At 41.4% G+C, this 25,098-nt stretch overlaps 1 protein-coding gene across 7 annotated transcripts in view; it reads left to right on the top strand.

Annotated features, from left to right (window-relative positions):
* Nucleotides 1–25,098, top strand: part of KREMEN1 (kringle containing transmembrane protein 1) — a 74,827-nt gene that overhangs the window by 12,349 nt on the left and 37,380 nt on the right. For 4 of the 7 annotated variants that reach the window (XM_066260228.1, XM_066260229.1, XM_066260227.1 and 1 more), the window contains exons 2-4: nt 777–824; nt 17,890–18,052; nt 23,602–23,693. In XM_066260228.1, coding sequence (XP_066116325.1) covers nt 777–824; nt 17,890–18,052; nt 23,602–23,693 — 303 coding nt within the window. The remainder of the gene's footprint in view (nt 1–776; nt 825–17,889; nt 18,053–23,601; nt 23,694–25,098) is intronic. The other 3 variants (XM_066260232.1, XM_066260231.1, XM_066260230.1) reach the window with 1 other exon arrangement.

The following is a 25,098-nucleotide window of genomic DNA, read 5'->3' as shown; positions in this document are numbered from 1 at the left end:
ATCAGTTCCCCTGGTTGTCTCATCAGTGTGTTTTACAGTTCAAATCAGAAATTAAGCAAGTTATATTTAGGTGATATGTCACTTAAGTCTCTGTTAACCCATAGATTTCCCCCCTTTTTTTTCCTTGTAATTTATTTGTTGAAAATGTAGTTTCTTCTAAACAAAAAGAATACTAATGTGCCTTTTCAGAGGGAGGTCCCACATGGGAGGTGGCTTACTTTTTTACTGTAGAATTCTCACTTCCATTGGAGAAACATGTAGAGAGAATTTTAAGCTTGAAAGAGATTTTGGTCTGTCAATCTTTTCCATTCACATCACCCCAGATTTTTGAACTATTCTATTTAGTTAGAATATGGAAATTAGAGTGAAGAGATGTTGAGACCATGTGGTTCAAATTCCCTTGTTTCACAGGTGAAGAAACTGAGGCCCAAAGTGTTCAGGTGATTTCCTGAAGCCATACAGTGTAAGCTACTGAACTGGTATCATTTCCCCTTTATTCCAGTGATTCACAATATGTATTACATGTGTCAAGAACCATCTTCCTTCTTCTCGAGGTGGTCCTCTCTTTAGCCTAGACCTGGAAACCCTTCTCAGTATCATCATGGGAATCACACTCTTGGTGAGCCATGATTAAGAATAGGAGAATATCTTATAGCCTCAGCCGTGCTGAGGTGAGAAAAAGTTGGATACTGCTGCCTTCCCAGGGCCACATGCCTCTTTGCTACAAGTTTACACATAACTGAAGTAAGCATTTCTTCTTCTTTTTTTTTTGGCAGAGACAGAGAGAGTCAGAGAGAGTGACAGACAGACAGGAAGAGAGAGAGGTGAGAAACATCAATTCTTCGCTGCAGTTCCTTAGTTGTTCATTGATTGATTTCTCATATGTGCCTTAACGTGGGGGGGGGGGGCTCCAGCAGACCGAGTGACCCCTTGCTCTAGCCAGAGACCTTGGGCTCAAGCTGGTGAGCCTTGCTCAAACCTGATGAGCCCGCACTCAAGCTGGCGACCTTGGGTTCTTGAACCTGGGTCCTCCACATCCAAATCCCACGCTCTATCCACTGCGCCACTACCTGGTCAGACTGAAATAAGCATTTCTGAAGTGCTTTTGAATGTTTGAGTGCAAAAGGCAATTTTGTCAGCATAGGCTTTGAAGATATACCCACAAGTTCCCACTGGACACTAATATGTCCTGGAAACCCAACAGAGCAGCACATGTGTTGTACAAACATTTGACAACACTGTCATGTTATCCTCAAAGGAACTTTTTCCACCTAAGCCTTGTATTTCTAAATTCTACCTAACTACCAAATTAGAGACATCTTTAAGAGAATAAAAGATATTTCCATTGGAAAATGTTTTCTGTTCTCTTATTTTAAGATGCCATAATTGAATTTAGTGTTTACTGAGTTATAGCAATTTCAAACTAGACTAAAACCAGCCAGATTCTTCTAACATAGTAACAATAGAGCTGTTGAAGGGTCCTATATAGAACAGAAACTTAACTTTGATGGATTAAAAATAGGGACACTCACAAACATCCCATATAGAGACCCAAATAGTAATTCTACCAGAAAACTAGGACTATTCTACACTCAATATGAGCAAAATGTTCTATTTCTTAAAAAATGTGATTTTGGACAAAAAACATAATTAGGAATGACCTAGTTATAGAACTTCACTGACAACATACTCTCCAACTTTAATAAATCTTATCAAGAAATAGAATGTCTTGTAGATTAGCTGCTATTTCTACCATTATCTCATATGTCAAGTTTTAATTATTTTGAAAGAACAGTTCATTATAGTTTTAAACGTTAACTCTAAAAATACAACACATGTGTATGCTGACAGAGTTCAGTTGTCTAGTACTCTATTAATTTAACATTTTCCTCACTTATAATAAGTTCAGATATTGAATTATGTGATTTCAGTAGCATGTCTAAACAAATGTGTTTTATCACATTTACAGTAGAAATTTCATTAAGAAAAATCTTTTTTTTTTTTTTTTTTCAGTGACAGAGACTCAGAGAGAGGGACAGATAGGGACAGACAGATAGAAATGGAGAGAGATGAGAAGCATCAATTCTTCATTGTGGCACCTTAGTTGTTCATTTATTGTTTTCTCATATGTGCCTTGACCATGGGCCTTCAGCAGATCGAGTAACCCCTTGCTCGAGCCAGCGACCTTGGGTCCAAGCTGGTGAGCTTTGCTCAAACCAGATGAGCCCATGCTCAAGCTGGCGACCTCGGGGTCTCAAACCTGGGTCCTCTGCATCCCAGTCCGACGCTCCATCCACTGCGCCACCGCCTGGTCAGGCAAGAAAAATCTTAATTGCTTCATTATACCTTTTTTCTTACCTCTCATTCCTTGAATGCTAATATTTAACATAGAGTTTAAACTATACATATATATTCTATCCTAATGGTAAATTGATCATTTGAAGCAGAATTGGAGCAGGATGACATCTACTTATGTTATATTACCTTTTATAGCTATTTATTTTTATGGACCAGAAGAAATTATATAATCATGATGGCTATAGTACTTTGAAATCTATATAATAAAGTATTATAAATTTGTTAAAAATTTATAAAATTTTGCCCTGGCCAGTTGGCTCAGTGGTAGAGCATCGGCCTGGTGTGCAGAAGTCCCGGGTTCGATTCCCAGCCAGGGCACACAGGAGAAGCGCCCATTTGCTTCTCCACCCCTCCCCCTCTCCTTCCTCTCTGTCTCTCTCTTCCCCTCCCGCAGCGAGGCTCCATTGGAGCAAAGATGGCCCGGGCGCTGGGGATGGCTCCTTGGCCTCTGCCCCAGGCGCTAGAGTGGCTCTGGTCACAACAGAGCGATGCCCCGGAGGGGCAGAGCGTCACCCCCTGGTGGGCAGAGCGTCGCCCCCTGGTGGGCAGAGCGTCGCCCCCTGGTGGGCGTGCCAGGTGGATCCCGGTCGGGCGCATGCGGGAGTCTGTCTGTCTCTCCCCATTTCCAGCTTCAGAAAAAGAAAAAAAAAATTTATAAAATTTTTTAAGTACATGATAATAATTTATTGGGTACCTGCTGTGTGCTAGGCATTTTACTTGCACATTCTCAATTTTTAAATTGCCCTGAGCTGTGGAAAATCTAATTCCCCATTTAAGAAGTGAAGAAACTGAGGCCCAAACAGGTTAGCTGAGTACCTGTAGTTGTAAACTGTAAAGCTCAGGTCTGACTCCAGCCCCTAGCATGTGCATTCCATATAGTACCATATTGTTGCTAGAAGTTTTCTTTGAAAAAAAAGTACCTTGAAATTAAATACATACTCAATCCTATAAAGTTCCGTGTTTGTGTGTATATTCTGTAGATCTCGCTCATTCAGGGATGTCTTTAACTTAGACTTAATGGATCTTGGGGCTGTATAAAAGGGCTTCTGGGGCTCTATGAACACTTCTGAAATTATAAAATGTTGTATGTTTGACTTGTCTGGGGTACAGGTCCTTTTCTTTCAAACGAGTCTCCAAGAGGTCTGTGTGTGTACCTAAAATAATTAATACTCCTGATCTCGTCAGCCCCCCACATTTCAGAGATAAAGAAACGTGGATTGCAAAAAGGGTGTGCTGTGCACAAAGGCAGCAGAGAGTGGCCAAGCCAGAACAGAGCAGAGCAGCACTCTGACTTATCAGTGTTCCTCCCTGACCATGAGTGCTTTTCCTATCCTGACAGAGAGGTGATGCTAAGCTCTGCAGTCAGACAGCCATCTTAGTGTGAGGCCAGGCCTCTTTCACTGCTTAATAACCATTGCCCTTTATGAGGTACTAGCTGCAACGCTCTATTTCAGTATGTACAATAAATAAGCATTAAATGATTGCCCATTATATCATTAGATAGATTGACTTTGAGGATTATAATATGCAAATATCTTTGGAAATATTTCTAGGTCTTCTGCAGGCTGTGTCTATAAATTAATTGATATCTTCAAATCATTTTACATACAGCATGTGAATATATGAGAGCTTACAGAATTTGAAGTATAAATACCAACATTTAAAATATATATGCCATTAGTCAATTTTTGCTTTACACCCAACCCTTCTAAATTCCAAGTATAATGAACAATAATAGTTTGTTTATTTATTTATTTTAATTCAGTGAGAGGAGGGGAGGTAGAGAGACAGACTCCTGCATTCACCCTAACTGGGATCCACTTGGCAAGCCCAATATGGGGCTTTGCTCTGTTGCTCAGCAGCTGAGCTCTTCTTAGTGACTGTGGCGAAGGCCATTGAGCCATCCTCAGTGTGCGGGGCCAACTCACTCCAGTCAAGCCATGGCTATAGGAGAGGAAGAGAGAGAGAAAGATAGAGAAGTGAGAAGGGGCAGGGTGGAGAAGCAGATGGGCACTTCTCCTGTGTGTCCTGACTGGGAATCGAACCTGGGACTTCCACATGCCTGGCCAATGCTCTACCACTGGGCCAGTGCTCTACCATTGAGCCAATGAGCCAGAGCCCAATAATAGTTTTATGATAAAAACAAAAAACAAAAAAAACTCCAGCTAGCTTTTATTAGCCATGAAGGAGTTTGAGCATTCACCTAAACATCGTCTTTGCCCTCAGATCTTACTACTGGGGAACAACCTCCAGGCCTTCATACAGTAGCAGGTCCTGTAGAAAACAGTCTGCACGAAACCATTTGCTCAGGATTCTCAACTGAGTGTTTGTATACCTAATGTGATTCTACTTACCTCAGAATTTTAATAAAATTACCATCTCCAATTTTAAAAATAAATGCCATCTGCCATACTTAGGAGGATTTTGGTGACGGGGAAAAGATAAGAATTTCCAACTTGGAAAGGTAGAATTACTCTTTTGAGGGCTTTGGTGCCAGCCTTGGAAGTTTTCATCAGGGAAGTTTTCTGCTGTATTACTAAGTTTCTGCCAGACTTTAACTAAGGGGCTGTTTTCATTCAGTCTCCAAAACAAAAGTTTTGGAGTTTTTCAATGGAAAGACAGGGTCAAACAGAGATGAACTCTGAAGTAATTGGGATCTAGCTAAAGAAGACAGAAAGGAAATAAAAATTCCTGTTTTCATGGTTTGTTATTACTTCCTTTTTGAAACACTGTGTCCCTTGACTTCCAAGAGCCATACACTCTTACCTTTACCTCCCCGGCTGTATTTTCTCATCATTGCCACATTGCCAGGCCCTCCTCTTTCCAAGCCTGAAATGTTGGAAGGCCCCCAGGCTCAGCCCCAGATGTCTTCTGTCTACACATGAGTGCTCTTACCACCACATTTCTAGCTGTAGCCTCAGCCTCTCTCCTCAACTCCAGGCTAATCTAACAAGCTGCTTACTAATTTTTTTTTGTATTTTTTCCAAATTAGAAGTGGGGAGGCAGTCATACAGACTCCCGCATGCACCCGACTGGGATCCACCCGGCATGCCCACCCGGGGTGATGCTCGGCCCCTCTGGGGCGTTGCTCTGTTGCTGTGTTGCAGCTGGAGCCATCCTAGTGCCTGATGTGGAGGCCATGGAGCCATCCTCAGTGCCCGGGGCCAACTTTGCTCCAATGGAGCCTTGGCTGTGGGAGGAGAAGAGAGAGAGAGGAAGGAGAGGGGGAGGGGTGGAGAAGCAGATGGGCGCTTCTCCTGTGTGCCCTGGCCAGGAAGCGAACCCAGGATTTCCACACGCTGGGCTGACGCTCTACCGCTGAGCCAACCGACCAGGGCCACAAGCTGTTTACTCTTTTATCTCCATCCAGTGTTCTGAAAGGTGTCTCAGACTCAACTGATCCAAAGCCAAACCCTCAATTTCACCTAAGATACTCTGGCCCTCTTGTGTCCTCCCCACTGTAATAAATGGCATCACCACTCACCCAATTACTCATGCCCAGATCCCTGCTGTTGAGCTAACTTCTCTTTCTCTCAGGCCCTGTGTTCAAACCCCCAGCTTCACAATACACCCAGAATCCAGGCACTTTTCACGACCCTTGAGCTACCAGCCTCGTCCAGGCCATCCTTTCTAGCCTGTCTTCTGCACTGACCACATAGCTGGTCTCCCTGCTGAGTTCTTGCCTCTCAACTGTTCTATATCCACCCAGCAGCTAGACAGTTCTATTGAAAGATAAGTCAGATCATGTCATTTCTTTGCTCAAAACTTTCCAATGGCTTCCTCTCACATTAAGAACAAAGCCAAAATCTAATTTAAATTACCCTCAAGACCTTACATGTCCTGTCCTGGCCTTTCCTGCCTCCTCCTCTTCATTTGCCACCCACCCTTCCCGACCACTCATTCAGAGTAGAGGAGCTGCGTTATAGTTCTCCAAACTTGCCAGGCACATTGCTGCTTTCAGGGGTTTTGCATTTGCTGTGCTTCCGCTTTTAATGCTCTTCCCACATCACTTTAGTGGTTTGCTTTTGCTTTTTCCCTTCGTCCACATCTTTGCTCAAATATCTCCTTCTTTCCAGGCCTTCCCCAACCCATTCTATCCAAAAGAAACTCCCACCATTTGATCTCCATTCCCTTACTCCAGGAGTCCCCAAACTTTTTACACAGGGGGCCAGTTCACTGTCCCTCAAACCGTTGGAGGGCCGGACTATAAAAAAAAAACACTATGAACAAATCCCTATGCACATTGCACATATCTTATTTTAAAGTAAAAAAAAACAAAATTGGAACAAATACAATATTTAAAATAAAGAACAAGTAAATTTAAATCAACAAACTGACCAGTATTTCTTTTTTTTTTTTTAATAAATTTTTATTAATGGTAATGGGATGGCATTAATAAATCAGGGTACATATATTCAAAGAAAACATGTCTAGGTTATTTTGTCATCAAATTATGTTGCAAACCCCTCGCCCAAAGTCAGATTGTCCTCCATCACCCTCTATCTAGTTCTCTGTGCCCCTCCCCCTCCCCCTAACTCTCTCCCTCCCTCCCTCCCTCCCATGTCCTCCCTCCCCCCCCACCCTTGGTAACCACCACACTCTTGTCCATGTCTCTTAGTCTCATTTTTATGTTCCACCAATGTATGGAATCATGTAGTTCTTGTTTTTTTCTGATTTACTTAATTCACTCCTTATAATGTTATCAAGATCCCACCATTTTGCTGTAAATGATCTGATGTCATCATTTCTTATAGCTGAGTAGTATTCCATAGTGTATATGTGCCACATCTTCTTTATCCAGTCTTCTATTGAAGGGCTTTTTGGTTGTTTCCATGTCTTGGCCACTGTGAACAGTGCTGCAATGAACATGGGGCTACATGTGTCTTCACGTATCAATGTTTCTGAGGTTTTGGGGTATATACCCAGTAGAGGGATTGCTGGGTCATAAGGTAGTTCCATTTGCAGTTTTTTGAGGAACCACCATACTTTCCTTCATAATGGTTGTACTACTTTACAGTCCCACCAACAGTGAATGAGGGTTCCTTTTTCTCCACAGCCTCTCCAACATTTGCTATTACCCGTCTTGTTGATAATAGCTAATCTAACAGGAGTGAGGTGGTATCTCATTGTAGTTTTGATTTGCATTTCTCTAATAACTAATGAAGCTGAGCATCTTTTCATATATCTGTTAGCCATTTGTATCTCTTCCTGGGAGAAGTGTCTGTTCATGTCCTCTTCCCATTTTTTAATTGGATTGTTTGTTTGTTTGTTGTTGAGTTTTATGAGTTCTTTGTAAATTTTGGATATTAGGCCCTTATCTGAGCTGTCGTTTGAAAATATCAGTTCCCATATAGTTGGCTGTCTGTTTATTTTGATATCAGTTTCTCTTGCTGAGCAAAAACTTTTAATTCTGATGTAGTCCCATTCATTTATCTTTGCCTTCACTTCTCTTGCCATTGGAGTCAAGTTCATAAAATGTTCTTTAAAACCCAGGTCCATGATTTTAGTACCTATGTCTTCTTCTATGTACTTTATTGTTTCAGGTCTTATATTTAGGTCTTTGATCCATTTTGAATTAATTTTAGTACACGGGGACAGGCTGTAGTCGAGTTTCATTCTTTTGCATGTGGCTTTCCAGTTTTCCCAACACCATTTGTTGAAGAGGCTTTCTTTTCTCCATTGTGTGTTGTTGGCCCCTTTATCAAAGATTATTTGACCATATATATGTGGTTTTATTTCTGGGCTTTCTATTCTGTTCCATTGGTCTGAGTGTCTATTTTTCTGCCAATACCATGCTGTTTTGATTATCGTGGCCCTATAATATAGTTTAAAGTCAGGTATTGTAATGCCCCCAGCTTCATTCTTTTTCCTTAGGATTGTTTTGGCTATTCGGGGTTTTTTATAGTTCCATATAAATCTGATGATTTTTTGTTCCATTTCTTTAAAAAATCTCATAGGGATTTTGATGGGAATTGCATTAAATTTGTATATTGCTTTGGGTAATATGGCCATTTTGATTATATTTATTCTTCCTATCCAAGAACAAGGAATATTTTTCCATCTCATTGTATCTTTTTCGATTTCCCTTAACAATGCTTTGTAATTTTCATTATATAGATCCTTTACGTTCTTTGTTATGTTTATTCCTAGGTATTTTATTTTTTTTGTTGCAATTGTGAAGGGGATTATTTTTTTGAGTTCGTTTTCTAATATTTCATTGTTGGCATATAGAAAGGCTATGGACTTTTGTATGTTAATTTTGTATCCTGCGACCTTACTGTATTGGTTTATTGTTTCTAATAATCTTTTTGTGGAGTCCTTCGGGTTTTCGATGTATAGGATCATATCATCAGCAAAAAGTGATAGCTTTACTTCTTCTTTTCCGATATGGATGCCTTTTATTTCTTTGTCTTGTCTGATTGCTCTGGCCAGAACTTCTAGCACCACGTTGAATAAGAGTGGAGAGAGTGGACAACCCTGTCTTGTTCCTGATTTAAGGTAGAAAGTCCTCAGTTTTATGCCGTTTAATAGGATGTTGGCTGATGGTTTATCATATATGGCCTTTATCATGTTGAGATATTTTCCTTCTATACCCATTTTGTTGAGAGTCTTAAACATAAAATTGTGTTGTATTTTATCAAAAGCCTTTTCTGCATCTATTGATAAGATCATGTGGTTTTTGTTCTTTGTTTTGTTGATATGGTGTATTACGTTAACCGTTTTGCGTATGTTGAACCATCCTTGAGATTCTGGGATGAATCCCACTTGATCATGATGTATTATTTTTTTAATATGTTGTTGTATTCGGTTTGCCAGTATTTTGTTTAGTATTTTAGCATCTGTATTCATTAGAGATATTGGTCTGTAGTTTTCTTTCTTTGTGCCATCCTTGCCAGGTTTTGGTATGAGGGTTATGTTGGCCTCATAAAATGTGTTTGGAAGTATTGCTTCTTCTTCAATTTTTTGGAAGACTTTGAGTAGAATAGGAACCAAGTCTTCTTTGAATGTTTGATAGAATTCACTAGTATAACCGTCTGGGCCTGGACTTTTATTTTTGGGGAGATTTTTAATAGTTTTTTCTATTTCCTCCCTGCTGATTGGTCTGTTTAGGCTTTCTGCTTCTTCATGACTCAGTCTAGGAAGGTTGTATTGTTCTAGGAATTTATCCATTTCTTCTAGATTGTTGTATTTGGTGGCATATAATTTTTCATAGTATTCTACAATAATTCTTTGTATTTCTATGATATCTGTGGTGATCTCTCCTCTTTCATTTTGGATTTTATTTATTTGAGTCCTGTGTCTTTTTTCCTTGGTGAGTCTTGCCAAGGGTTTGTCAATTTTGTTGATCTTTTCAAAGAACCAGCTCCTTGTTTTATTGATTTTTTCTATAGTTTTTCTGTTCTCTATTTCATTTATTTCTGCTCTGATTTTTATTATCTCCTTTCTTCGGCTGGTTTTGGGTTGTCTTTGTTCTTCTTTTTCTAGTTCCTTAAGGTGTGAAGTTAAGTGGTTTACTTCGGCTCTCTCTTGTTTGTTCATATAGGCCTGAAGTGATATGAACTTTCCTCTTATTACTGCTTTTGCTGCATCCCAGAGATTCTGATATGTCGTATTTTCATTTTCATTTGTCTGTATATATCTTTTGATTTCTGCGCTTATTTCTTCTTTGACCCATTCATTTTTTAGAAGTATGTTGTTTAGTTTCCACATTTTTGTGGGTTTTTCCCCCTCTTTTTTGCAGTTGAATTCTAGTTTCAGGGCTTTATGATCAGAAAATATGCTTGGTACAATTTCAATTTTTCTAAATTTGCTGATATTGTCTTTGTGGCCCAACATATGGTCAATTCTTGAGAATGTTCCATGTACACTAGAGAAAAATGTATACTCTGTCGCTTTGGGATGAAGTGTCCTGTAGATGTCTATCATATCCAGGTGTTCTAGTATTTCGTTTAAGGCCACTATATCTTTATTGATTCTCTGTTTGGATGACCGATCTAGAGCCGTCAGCGGTGTATTGAGGTCTCCAAGTATGATTGTATTTTTGTTAGTTTTTGTTTTAAGGTCAATAAGTAGCTGTCTTATATATTTTGGTGCTCCTTGGTTTGGTGCATATATATTAAGGATTGTTATGTCTTCTTGATTCAACTTCCCCTTAATCATTATGAAATGACCATTTTTGTCTCTGAGTACTTTTTCTGTCTTGTAGTCAGCATTATTAGATATGAGTATTGCTACACCTGCTTTTTTTTGGGTGTTGTTTGCTTGGAGTATTGTTTTCCAGCCTTTCACTTTGAATTTGTTTTTATCCTTGTTGCTTAGATGTGTTTCTTGTAGGCAGCATATAGTTGGATTTTCTTTTTTAATTCATTCTGCTACTCTGTGTCTTTTTATTGGTAAGTTTAATCCATTTACATTTAGTGTAATTATTGACACTTGTGGGTTCCCTACTGCCATTTTATAAATTGCTTTCTGTTAGTTTTGTATCTAGTTTGATTCTTCTCTTTTGTTTTTCTATCATTTGTTTTTGTTTGTTTGTGTTCCATACTTGTTTCCTCTGTTGCTACCTTTTTTAAGTCAAGTGTTTTTGTGGTGGTTTTTTTAAGGGTGGTTACCATTAAGTAATGAAAAGGGTACCTACCATATTCATTGTAGTACCCTATCTTATAAGTATTTCTGCACTTCATCATCCTTTGCTACTGTTAATCTCCATCCTCTCCCCCCTTTTTTTCCTTTGTTGTCACAGTTTAAGTTTGGTTTTATTGTGTTCTTGGTGGAGCTGTTACTTGTGGTGTTGTTTTCTTTTGTTCTTTGAATCTGGTTGGAAAACCCCCCTTAGTATTTCCTGGAGTGGGGGCTTTCTGTTGATAAATTCTCTCATCTTTTCTGTATTTGTGAATGTTTTTATATCTCCTTCATACTTGAAGGATAGCTTTGATGGGTATAGTATTCTTGGCTGAAAGTTCCTCTCTTTCAGGGCTTTAAATATTGGGGTCCACTCTCTTCTAGCTTGTAGAGTTTCTGCTGAGAAATCTGATGATAATCTAATAGGCCTTCCTTTATATGTTGTACTCTTCTTTTCCCTGGCTGCCTTGAGAATTTTTTCTTTGTCATTGGTTTGTGTCATCTTTATTATGATGTGCCTTGGAGTGGGTTTGTTGGGGTTAAGAAAACTTGGTGTTCTGTTTGCTTCTTGAATTTGAGGCTTTAGTTCCTTCCACAGGCTTGGGAAGTTCTCGTCTATTATTTGTTTGAGTATATTCTCCATTCCATTTTCTTTCTCTTCTCCCTCTGATATACCTATTATTCTTATGTTATTCTTTCTGATGGAGTCAGACAATTCCTGTAGGGCTTTCTCATTTTTTATTATTTTTGAGTCTCTTTCTTCTTCTCTCTGTTGTGCCTCAAGTTGTTTGTCTTCTATTTCACTAATCCTATCTTCAATCTGGGCTGTTCTGTTAGCTAAGCTTGTTACCTCGTTTTTTAGCTCGTGAATTGAGTTTTTCATTTCTGTTTGATTTGTTTTTATAGTTTCAATTTCCTTGGTAATATATTCTTTGTGTTCATTGAGTTGTTTTCTGATCTCCCTATATTGCCTTTCTGTGTTTTCTTGTATATCTCTGAGTATTTTTAAGATTTCTATTTTAAATTCTCTGTCATTTAGCTCCAAGGCTTCCAATATGTTAAGTCTTTTCTCCATAGATTTTTCCACATCTATTTGTGTTACCTCTCTTTCTTTTGTATCCATAATATTCGATTTCCTCTTTCTTATCGGCATCTAAGGGTGGTCTTATTGATAGCACTAATTAGAATTAATAAAGAGTAAAAAGAAAAAAAAAAAAAAAAAGGGTAAAACACCCCACAAAAAAAAACAGTAATAATTTATTATTTCCCCCTTTTTTTCTCTCTTCTCTTTCCCTCCTCTCCCCTCCTCAGGGAAATATTGTGCCTATAATGGAGGGCCTGATTTGGGGTGAAGAGTTCAAGGGGCAAAAAAAAGGGAGTAGGGACCTACTAAATGCAAAAAAAAAAAAAAAAAAGGAAGAAAATCTTAGACAAGCATAAGATGATTTGCTTGTAAGTGATGGTCAACTAAGAGATATAATGAGAGGGATAAGAGGGAATCAGAAAAAAGGACCAAAAAATAATAATAAAGAAGAAAAAATAAAAATAATAAGTAAAAATCTGTTGTATTAAGTGGAGCGAAGACTAAATACAATGGAGACCTTGGGTTGGGAGGACCCAAAATGCCACAAAAATAAACAAACAAGAGAAAATAAAAACAAAAGCAAAAAAGAGAAATAAAGCCAAAAAAAAGCCTTGAGTCCCAAATTAACTAATTTGTTCGTGATTGAGGATTATATGGGAGGAAAGTAAAATGAGAAAAGAAAAAACGAATAGAAAGGAAAAAATAAGAAAAAGATAAAAACGAAGGAAGAAATAAAATAGGAGGAGAAAAAAACAAAATAAAGCAAGACAAAAATAAAAAACAAAAGAGGAGAGAGTGAGAGTTAAGTGTTTTGGAGTATAACCTTAAAGGAGGGTGAGGATGAAGAAGAAAAATAAAATGCAACACTCATGGGTAGTGTAGTTCAAGAAAGGGGAAGCATAAGATGGGCAGAGAATAGAAGGACCGAGGTGGAGGAAATAAAGGCAAAAAGATAGAAGAAACAAACAACAACAACAAAAAAAAAAAATTAGTGGATCAAGTTGTAAAGTCTGTGGGTTTTTCTTGATTTTGAGAGGTTAACTTCTTCCTTTTTCTTTTCTCTCCCTCTTCCTAGTCGGTGACTCTGTACCCCAGGCTCTGCCCCTGTGTCACTCTTAGGTAGGGATTTGCAGTTGATGGGATTCTATGGCAATGTCATATAATTGGCTTTAGTCTTGCTGGAAGTAAAGGCTTGTTGGCGTTTGCAGGGTCCAACGATGAGAGAGTTTGCTTTCCTGGATTCTCTCTCCTAGTCCCCCCTTTCTGAATTAGCAGCCTGGTGATCCAGCTATAAGGCTGCAACTGCTTCTGCCTGGGGAGTAAGAGGCTCAAAGAACTGGGAAATCCCCACTCTATCCCCACTCAGTGCAAGGCTTTGGGAAAGGCTCTGAGAGTCAGGGCCTCCAGTGTAATCAGGCGGGGGTGGGAGTCAATTGTTGTCAAGGTGACTGTTCAGCGCCTATCATTTAGTTGGACCTCTCAACCCAGGCTTTCCACACTTTGTAGCCTGTTTTTGCAGGGAAGAAGAGGCACTAGTCTCTGCTTACGACTAGTGTAGTATAGACCTTATTATCTGCCAAGTCCTTCTTGTTAGCGTTTATCCCTGAATATGGAGGCTCTATCAATCAGAAGTTGCCCCCGCCCCTTTAGCGAGAGGCACTTAAAAAATATCACGCCTCTTGTCTTGGATCGCTGAACTGAGAGAGATCTTATCAATTAGAACCAAGGGTGCGCAGATTTTATGGGTTAAGCTAATTTCAGTGATTGGGTTGCAGCTGTGCTTCCGAAGGTATTTTAGGCTGCCTGCGTGCGCCCCTCCCCCAACGCTTGATTGTTAGCTTGAATGGCTGGGTGAGGTGCCCCGCCCACGGAGAGAATCTCTCAAGCCTCTCCCGCTCGCCCCGCCGCTGGTGGCTGGACCGCACCAGGCGCAGGATAATGGATCCCCCTGGGTGTGCGGGCCAGCAGGGCGCCCTGGGCGCGTGGAATGCCCAAGGCACGCGCGCGAATGGGGTGCTCCGGGCACCGGTGGCCGGCGACCCCCACTCGCAGTGTGCGGGCTGCTGGGAACGTCAGCGGTGCTCAACCGGACCGGGCGTGCGCTCGGCTGCTCGCGGCGGCTCGCAGCGGCCGCTCGTGGAGGCGGTTCGCGGCGCGGCGGCTCGCGGTGGCGGCTCGCATGGGCCGCTCGCGGCGGCTCGCGGTTCCCAAGTATATGGGCTGACTCACTGCAGGCGCACTCCCTCGCGGCTTGAATGAGCGTCGCTGCGGTAGCTTCCTCCACACCCTCGTCTCTCAGATTCAAGTGATAACAGTCCTTTTGCTTTCAGTTTGTGTGGAACTCCGGAATGCTCCGAGGATAAATTTTTCTGTTTCTAGTTGATAAATTTGTTGTGATTTAGGGGAGAGCTGTCGGACGCGCTTCTCACGGCGCCATTTCCGTGACGTCACTCCCTGACCAGTATTTCAATGGAAACTATGGGCCTGCTTTTAGCTAATGAGATGGTCAATGTGCTCCTTTCACTGACCACCAATGAAAGAGGTGCCCCTTCTGGAAGTGCGGCCGGGGCCTGATAAATGGCCTCAGGGGGCTGCATGTGGCCCACGGGCCATAGTTTGGGGACCCCTGCCTTAATCCATTTTATCGTATAGCCCCTCTCACTATGTGATGTTCATTTTGATGGTTTATTATGAGCATGTCTGCCTTTAGCACATAAGCTCCATGAATTGTGTTCACCACTGTAGACCCAGTGGTGTGAACAGTGCAAGACACATGATAAATATTGAATATCTGTTGAATGAATTAATGAATAATACCTTATAGATTAGATCTATTGCCCTTACACATTCTTGTTCACTAAATGCATAACTATACAGCTGGCCGTGTGATATTTTAATGTTTTTATTGGTTTAAGCCACTCCTTGCCTATCTAGCCAAAGCTTATGTCAGTTTCTCAGCAGTAGAAAATAAGGGAGGCAGGGTCCTCGTCACTTAGTACCACACCCTAGTAGTCTGATGAAATCAAGATGCACGCATAACTTTAATCTAGACTGCTCAAATTTGTTTTTCTTGAACTTTTTCACAATTGACATGCACTGGGCAAGTCTATCAAAAAATAATCACAAAATTTTGTACATTGCCTCTGTTTCCCTAGTGTAATGAGAACAAGATTGGGTCTGGGAGAAAGACTAAAGCAAAGACGCCTGCACTTTCCCATTCCCTCCCTCAGATGCCACCCTATCCCCTTTCTTGAGAACTGACACTTGTGGATGGTTGCCACATTCTTTTGTGTTACAAATCAAGTCATCTGAGCCTCTGGGAACACTGACCCCGCCACCCTACAGGTTGCAGTCTATTGCTAAGGCCTACATTTCTGACTCCTGGGCCACTCCTCAGCCACTCATAGGAGAAAAAGATGTAATAACATATAACAATTCAAAATCTAGTAATTGGCAAAGATTTGTCTTGACATTCTTAAAATCATTTAGTCTAGTGATTCTCAGACTTGATTTGTTACCAGAATTACCTGGGCAGCTTTTTAGACATACAGGTTCTCAGGTACCTCTCTAACTCTGTGGTTGGGAGAGGGCTCTGGTATGGTATACACACCCATACACACAGTCTCATTTTCCCAGCTCTCTCTTCCTCTCTCTAGCAGATCATATGTAATCCTATGAAGCAAACAAACTAAGGTGGAGATGTTGAGGAATGGTTTTCCAAGAAGGCAATGTTCAGTGTGCCATGGCAAGTATTAGGATAAAAACATTTTGGGCAGGACATAATGTGTGTTGACAGAATTAAAAGCAGACCAGTGTGACTGGAGCACAGCAAAGAACTAGGGGAAGAACTTGGGGTGGAGCAGGAGGGAGAGTCCGGGCCACATCATGACAGCTTTACAGACAAGGTTGAAGCATTTGGGCCCAGTGCTCATGTCTTCCTGAGAACTTTGAGCACTGCATGGAGAATGGAATGCAGAAGCACGAAAGTGGAAGATGTAAGACCTGAACAAGGTTTACTGTCCTCTGATGGTAAAGGGGACTAAAGTCATGGCACCCAAGATGAAGAGGAGAGGGTAGTTTCAGGGTATATATTTTAAGAAAGTCAACAGGATTGGATGATGAGTGGGAAGTGGGGTGAGGGAGAGGATGGGGAAACAAGGATGATAGTGAGGTGTTCTACTAGAGACAGTATAGGGTGTGGTTGAGTGACCCAGGTGCCTCATCTGTAAAATGGCAGTATTAAGGGACCTCTCCATTGGATTGGTGGTGAGTTGATATTTGTAAAGCATTTAAAACAGAGCTTGGCACACCATAAAACAGTCTGTAAGCATGCGTGGTGATGTGGATGATGCTGATTCGTCCAAGGTCGCACAGCTGGTCAGCAGCAGGTCCAGGATGAGAAGCCAGGGTTTAGTTTTTTGGGGCAGTGTATTTTATGCTACACTGAGCTGTCTCCTTCAATTTCCTTTAAACTTTTTTATTTTTGAAAACTCGGTAGAAGGTTTGGTTGTTGTGGTACCTTCTCAAAGAGTCATACATCATAACATATGAATATTGCACCAAACTCTATAAATTACTAGGGTATTCTCTGCAGCCAGGAATTCCAGATTATTTTGGCTGTCCATAAAACTGTGCTATTCCAGACAAAACATAGGGCCCAGATAGTGGGAGAAAGAGGGTACAGGAAGAGAGATGGTCTGTTGATAGATTTTTAAATATTAAGAGAAGTATCTTCTAGAATATAGATGTGCTATCGTTTTGTACATGCTTAGGCTGGAAGAGGCACATGCACTGTAACAGGAGTCCTTCACACTGGAAGTTACAGGTCAGTGCACACCAGGAAAAGGAAAAAAAGAAGGCTCAGAATGTTAGTGTAGCTCCCCCAGATTGTCAGGTTCCTAGTAATACTTCTTAAAGTGTTTGAAGTGCTTCTATCTGTCAGTTTCAACTAAGCTAATTTTTAAAAATTGCTCTTTTTACTGTGCCTTTCTCATGAACCTCTGAATTTAATGCATGCAATATGTCAGGGGAAAGCCTATCAGTCTCAGTTCCCATCCCCCCAAAGTCTGAGAAGCAGATTTTAGAAGCACATTTTTGCACCTGCAAGGATTTTGTCACTTTACAAAATGGACCTGAGACCGTGTTCAGTGTGTCTTGTAGGAAGGATTTCAGAAACAGGTGAAAGAAAATGCCAACTCAGCCCTTCCTCTCTGCTGTTGACTGTCTGTTTTGTTGCACCTCTGTCTCAAACAGCATGAGGAGGACTGTTCTTCATTACCAGGGAATGTGAGTCATTCCCAGACTTGTGTGATTGGGATTCCAAAGCGTTGCTGAATCCGATGGTCTTATTAAATCCAAGTGTCAGTGCAGCCTTTCAGACTGTAGGGGAGAGCTCAGTTACAGCTGATGACCTGGTTTTAGTTACCACACAGAGATACTGGCGAGAGCAGTGACCCCCTCCAAGCACCCAGAATTCCTCATGGATGGCTGTTACCAACTATTCCAAGATTTGGGGGTTTCCTGGTTCACTTCATGGGCTTCAATACATTTCAGTTCCCTGTTTATATCTTAGTTGGTATTTGTATACTTTAATGGAAAATGTTCTAGTGTATGTAAACAAACTAGTGCCAAGATTAGCCCAGCATTTGGAGGGTACCTCAATTCAGATTTATTCAGCCCTAGCAATGTTAATTTTGCTGTGTCCTAGATCTAGCAAGACACTATCCATTTCCAGCTTGGTCCAAAAAAAACAAATATCAACCAGGAGGGAGGAAACCATAGATGTTGCCAGAAAATTAGTTTGCTCTGTCTTTTCTTTCTCCTAGAATGTTTCACAGCCAATGGTGCAGATTATAGGGGAACGCAGAACTGGACGGCACTACAAGGCGGGAAGCCATGTCTGTTCTGGAATGAGACTTTTCAACATCCATACAACACTCTGAAATACCCCAACGGGGAGGGGGGCCTGGGCGAGCATAACTATTGCAGGTAAGATGGGGCCGCACAGTACTTTAAAAAAAAATCTCTGGTCTCCTCTTCCAACCTTTTCCTTGCTCAAAACTAGGTAAAGTGTCTTTGTCTCCTTTTGGCAAACTCAGAAGACCTTTCTTGTTAACTATTTTTTAAATATTTCTCTCACACCTTGTGTGCGTGGGTATGTATGCACACCCACATGCATAATCTACCATCTTTTCAACTTGGGTTGCTTTGGTACTGGTTTTCAGAGCTCTGCTTTCCTGTCTGATCATTTACATGTCTTTTTGGGAGGGGTTTCTTAGTTGGCCCTTCCACCAGTGGATAATCACAGACAGCAAAATTTCTTAAGTTGCTGTGAATGTAGGGGTCAAGCAAAAGCACCATCTGTGGCCCAAATCTCCCTCTACTTCTGAGCAAAGACTTGGCCTGCATTATCCCACATTCTGCCAGCCCAGGATAACTTTTCTCTGAGAGCAGTGGCAGCTGTCAGATTTGTGCTTGTTTCCTTCTTTTCAATAGACTGAGATGTTTCTTTGCTCTTCACCTGTCTGACTCTAGCAGGGGCTCTTAACATGAGATCCCCAGGGCTTCAGATGTATGCTTGCAATTTTCTGGGGCGATGATCCAGACTTTGGTCAGATTCTCAGTTATTGGTAATCCAAAACAAGTAAAGAATTATTGGTCTGTAGAGACCAGAGTAAAAATTCTAAGCACTTTTGGTTCTAGCTTTGCTTTAGCTATTTGTACCCAAGACCCTGGTAATTGATTCATGGTTTAGCAATGTGTTGCATTTAATTATTAATAGGACAGGTGCAAAGACAGCCTCTTGAGCCATTGGGAAAGGGAAAAAATTATTCCTAAACGACACTTTCAGCTACACATGGTGTCCTCAGTTCCACTAATATGCTGGAATCTCGGCCATGGTGTGTTGACCCAGCTGAGCCAGCATATTTAAACCTGCATTGCGTAGGCCACACTGTTTACCTTTTGCCCTCTCTACATACATTTGTTAACACCCTAGGATCTTGTGGTTGTCTTAAAGTTACCAGGCATGTGGTCTGTGTTCATTATTCCTGTGCATTCAGCTCTTTCCTTCACCTCTGTCCTAATTTGTACCAACTAGCCATTTCCCCATAGTTGTGTTGTATTTTTTTTTTTAGTTTGTTACTATAATTTTATTTTTATTTTTTTACAGAGACAGAGAGTCAGAGAGAGGGATAGATAGGGACAGGCAGACAGGAGCAGCATGAGAAGCATCAATGATCAGTTTTTCGTTGCAACATCTTAGTTGTTCCTTGATTGCTTTCTCATATGTGCCTTGACCGGGGGGCTACTGCAGACCAAGTAACCCCTTGCTCAAGCCAGCGACCTTGAGTCCAGGCTGGTGAGCCTTGCTCAAACCTAATGAGCCCACGCTCAAGCTGGTGACCTCAGGGTCTCGAACCTGTCCTCATCCCAGTCCGACGCTCTATCCACTGCACCACCGCCTGGTCAGGCTAAAAGTATTAAAAGATTTTCCAAAAAATTCTCAAAAACTAGATATATATTGTTTAAATAAAGCCTCCTATTTTACCTCTTTCCCCATGAATACCCCCTACTCAACCCTACTTCCCATAGATAACAGTTTGTATAATATGCTACTTCACATTTTGTTGTCTTTTATATTTTATTATTAAAGTTACACATGCTCATTACATAATTTTTTAAAAAAAATTTATTTTTTAAGTGAGAGGTGGGGAAGCAGAGAGACAGACTCCTGCATGCACCCACCAGGATCCACCTAGCAAGCCTCCTATAGGGCAATGCTCTGCCCATCTGGGACCACTGCTCCGTTGCTTGGTAATTGGGCTGTTTTAGAGCCTGAGGGAAGGCCATGGAGCCATCCTCATCACCCAGAGCTAACTTGCTCAAACCATTCAAGCCATGGCTTCAGAAAGGGAAAAGAGAGAGAGGTAGGGGGAGGGGTGGAGAAGCATGATCACTTCTCCTGTGTGCCCTGACCAGAATTCAACCTGGGACTTTTATACACCAAGGTGTATAAAAGGTGATGCTCTACTGCTAAGCCAACCATCAAGGGCCAAGTAATTCTTTTAAAATTTATTTTCCTTTTTTTTAAGATTTTATTTATTCATTTTAGAGAGCATAGAGAAGGGATGGGGAGGACAGGAAGCATCAACTCCCATATGTGCCTTGACCAGGCAAGCCCAGAGTTTCAAACTGACAACCTCAGCATTCCAGGTTGGTGCTTTATCCACTGCGCCACCACAGGTCAGGCCACAGTTTATTTTCAAAGCTACATATGTTCATTAAATTTTTTTCTGGCCTGACTGGTAATGACACAATGGATGGAGCACTGACCTGGGACACTGCAGCCCCAGGTTTGAAACCCCAAGGTCACCAGCTTGAGTGTGGGCTCATCTGCCTTGAACTCAGGCTCACTAGCTTGAGCTCAGGGTTACTGGCTTGAGCGTGGGATCGTTGACATGACCCCATGGTCGCTGTCTTGAGTCTAGATGTCACTGGCTTGAGCCCAACGTCACTGGCTTGGCTGGAGCCCTCGGTCAAGGCACATATGAGAAGCAATCAATGAACAACTAAGGTGCCACAACTATGAGTTGATGCTTCTCATCTTTCTTCCTTCCTATCTCTTCTTTCTCTTACTTAAAAAAATTATTTTTTTCTGCATAACTAAAAATTTAGCCCCACTTTATTTCTGTATTTCCTTCCCCTAGCTTTTCTATTTATAGGAATAGTTGGGTTGGGAAGAGTGTTTAGGAAGAGAAACTAGTGTTTGTTTTTACATAGTTACTTAGATTCTTGTTCTAAAGTATCTCTTAGTAGTGGGCCATTGGTTTGTTCTATTATTCTGTTGCTTTCTATCAAACAAGTCTTCCCAGAAGTGCTCCTGTTTTTAAGTAGGGCTTTAAGGTAAATTTGAAATTTCCAATGAAGTTTATTTATTTATTTTTTTGTATTTTTCTGAAATGAGAAGTGCGGAGGCAGAGAGACAGACTCCTACATGTGCCCCACTGGGATCCACCCGCACACCCACTAGGGGGCGATGCTCTGCCCATTTGGGCCGTTACCCCGTTGCAACCAGAGCCATCCTAGCACCTGAGGCGGAGGCATGGAGTCATCCTCAGTGCCCAGGCCAACTTTGCTCCAGTGGAGCCTTGGCTGCGGGAGGGGAAGAGAGAGATAGAAAGGAGAGAGGGAAGGGTGGAGAAGCAGATGGGTGCTTCTCCTGTGTGCCCTGGCTGGGAATTGAACCTGGGACTTCCACACACCAGGCCGATGCTCTACCACTGAGCCAACTGGCCAGGGCTCTCCAATGAAGTTTAATTTATATGAAAAAAATCTTTTCTCATAGATTAGCACTCTGTTTTCTCCATAGGCTCTCAGAACTGCACTGGTAAATATTCATTAAGGGTGCAATGAGAGCCATGGATGACCAACTTCCTCCTCAGCCCTGGCCAGCTGCAGCCCTCCCCTGCATTGATTTGATGGAATGTACCAGACCTGAACTACCAGTTTATACTTCAAAAAGGACAGGCTGAAATTGTTGGTTGTTACTGCATCAGAGAGTCTGGGCCTTTTGTTTTTAGCACTGCAATGAAGTCAAAGATGAATTTGTTTGTTCTTTATTAAGCTATTCTGATGCTTTTCAGAATGGTTTTGACATTGATAACAAACAGTTGTTTTCTAAGGTCTTTACCAAATACGACATCAAAGCTGAACACTGAATAGAGGGAGGAAAATGACAGTGAAATACTGTTTAAAGAAGGGCTTTGTACAAGTTCTCCTACTTTGATTTCTCAGCTGACATCCGACACTGTGTTTGCCTTGTGTGATATTTCCAGATCCATCACAATTGACATGCCTGAGAGATGGCGAGTGATGGGAACGCACTTTTCTGAGCTCGACATATCTGGATTAGAGGGGAAGACAGAGAGACTGGGAAGAGCAGAATTGGCGCTGGCACCTGCCTTTGGGCACAAAAAATAAAAGGACCCTTTGTGCTTTAGGGCGGCTTATCTTCTGGGCCACACAATAGGCTTATCCCTCCCGGGCCTGATAGGGGTTGCTCCCAAGCTCCGGCTGCTGGGTCTTTATGCCCATTTCCGGCCTAACCAGAGTGTCAGGTTTCCAGTGTTCTGAGTCTAAATAAAGAGAGCTTGGAAAGCAATGACGAGAGGCTAGGCTTTTCTGTGTGTCCAATAACCCCTGCCATTTTTTGTTCTATTTCATTGGTGTGGCCCATTATTGTAATGGCATCTCTGAGTTGAAAAGACCTTAAAGGGCATTTATTCCAAGCCAGTCATTTAGAAATGTGAAATACATCTTTAAAAAATATTATCGCTATGTCAGAAGTTGGAACCAGAATTACAGGGAAATCTTTGGCATAGTGTTCTTCAGAATTCTCTGAGAAGTTAGTATTTTGAGGCAGGAGTAAGAACCATTTCTATAAAACATAAGTTGACTAGCCTGATCCTGGTGAAAGCTTGTCAATGGAGTCTGTATATGTATATTTTCCATATTAATAAAATGTGTCTCTATGCCACATTTTAACTAGCTGCCTAGCATTTCCTTATATGGCTAATAACATATTTCTTTACCCAAGCCTAAATTGTTGTTTCTAACTATTTTTGTATTATTAAAATGCTGTGGTGAGAATCTTTGTAAGTAAACATTCCTTAGAATAAAGTACTAAAGGAGAAATTGCCAAGTAAAGAGGGTTTGCATATTTTTTGGGCCTTTGACTGATTACCAAGTTGCCATCCTGTCCATTTAGCCATTGACATTCTTCTCCGCAATATCGAGAGAGCACCTGTGCTCTGTCAGCCATGGGAATTGTCGTGTTCACACATAAGGTACCAATGCTGCTTGTCATGATTTGTTCAGTGATCTCTTGTCCCGCTACAGTGCAGTGAATTTGTGTAAACATATATCAGCCTTGCTCACTATCCCTACCCCTTCCTGCCTCCCAGCTCTGAAGTATATGTTGGAAAACAAAGGTATTACCAATTTTTTCTTCATAAAAGATGACATTGAGCCTGACCAGGCGGTGGCACAGTGGATAGAGCGTTGGACTGGGATGTCGAGGACCCAGGTTCGAGACCCCGAGGTCACCAGCTTGAGCGCGGGCTCATCTGGCTTGAGCAAATAAAAAATGCTCACCAACTTAGACCCAAGGTTGCTGGCTCAAGCAAGGGGTTACTCGGTCTGCTGAAGGCCCGTGGTCAAGGCACATATGAGAAAGCAATCAATGAACAAATTAAGGTGTTGCAACGAAAAACTGATGATTGATCCTTCTCATCTCTCTCCATTCCTGTCTGTCCCTATCTATCCCTCTCTCTGACTCTCTCTCTCTGTCCCTGTAAATAAAAAAAAATAAATAAAAAAAAAAAAAAAAAAAAAAAAGATGACATTGAGGCACATACCAATTAAATTATGAGAAATAACAGAAGCTGAATCATTCCCTTTTGGTAAAACTGAAAAGCAATGAGCCAAATTGACTTAAAAGGGCGGAAATGTGACTAGTGTGTCCTTTTCCCCAACAGAAACCCAGATGGAGATGTGAGCCCCTGGTGCTATGTGGCGGAACACGAGGATGGTGTCTACTGGAAGTACTGTGAGATACCTGCTTGCCAGAGTAAGCCTTGGATGCACCTCTGTGGTGTCAGGGCCCCAAGCCCTTAGTGTACAGAGTGGAGGATGAGTAGTGACTTTCATGAAGCAGGTGAAAGGAGAAGGATTTGCAATTCTCCTGTTGAGGCTTTTCAGAAATGAGAATGCCTGGCTCCCTTGGGATCCAATTTCCTTGATGGATAAGCTCAACCAGTATTTCTACTTCGATTCAGTTTCCTCATAGAGATGGCAACAGTAGCCCAGTAGCAAGCCCAGAAAAGTACCTTGTCCTCTTGTGAATGAATTTTTTTTTAGAATGAATGAAGACAGTAAAACTAAGTTATAACACTACTTATTATTTGGATTTAAGGTGCTATGTTCCCTGAAAAATGATATTCAGTAAATATGTAATTAGATACTCTCCAAAGCCAATGTGATAGCCCTTTTCCTCACATTAGCATCAAGAGATTCTGTGTTTTTTATGAAAACTTACAACTGACCCTTTCTACTACAAAACAAAAAAACCCGGCTTCTTCAGCCTTTTACTATGAGGTCTGTTTTCTAACCGTTTCGCTCATTTATTCCTATGGTCAGTGTTTATGATATGCAAGATACAAAGGCAGGGCCTTGAGGAAATAAATAATGTGGCAGGGAATCTTAGAAAACTACTTTAAAACAAGGTAGAAAATATTGTGGGAAGATTTGAAGTACAGAAACCACAACTAAATATGGTACTGTGATGGTACTACAAGGAGTTAGTGATGTCGTGTTTGTAATGGCTTTTTAATTATGTCAGAGGAACAGGGTTCCTCTGTTCCTAGAGCTGAAGAGCAGGACGGCTCGTTCATAATAATCCTACCTGTGTTTTTTTTTCTTATTATTTAAACCTACCTCTTGCCCTGCCTCCTTTCTCATTCCTTAGGTCAGGAGCCTGTACATAGAGTGATGTGGTGGTTTGCTGGAATCCGGGACTCCCTCCCTCACCATGCCCACCATAGCAGTTCAGATCCCCATGCCTCAGGGGAAAGCACAGCCCCTGCACTAGTGCTGCAGGCCCACTGCTCACCTTTCCCCTGCCTGGCAGTCAGGCCCGATCTTCACGATCCTTCCAACCTGAGTGTGTCTTGATTCAGTCCTAGAATTAAGAAAACAATAAAGACCAGAAGAAAGGGCTTTTGCTCAGTCTGCTTAATCAAATTTTTAAAATGAATGAACAACATCTCATTTGGCTCTAGCTATGTAAAGAAAAAAGGGGCAGGGAGAGAGGAAAGCAGATTTTCCTCGGTCCATTTGCTCCACACAAAGATAGTCTTTTAGTGCCAGCCTGTGCCATTCTCTCAGGAATGGCAAAGAGGGGATTTCAATCTGGGCACTTTTATTTGGAAAGATAATCCTCAACTTGCATTTATAAAATATAATTTGGGCCAATG

The sequence above is a fragment of the Saccopteryx bilineata genome, chromosome 2, assembly GCF_036850765.1.
Source record: "Saccopteryx bilineata isolate mSacBil1 chromosome 2, mSacBil1_pri_phased_curated, whole genome shotgun sequence".
NCBI lineage: Eukaryota > Metazoa > Chordata > Mammalia > Chiroptera > Emballonuridae > Saccopteryx > Saccopteryx bilineata.
Note: the sequence above shows the minus strand (reverse complement) of the source record. Positions and strands in the feature narration are given on the sequence as shown.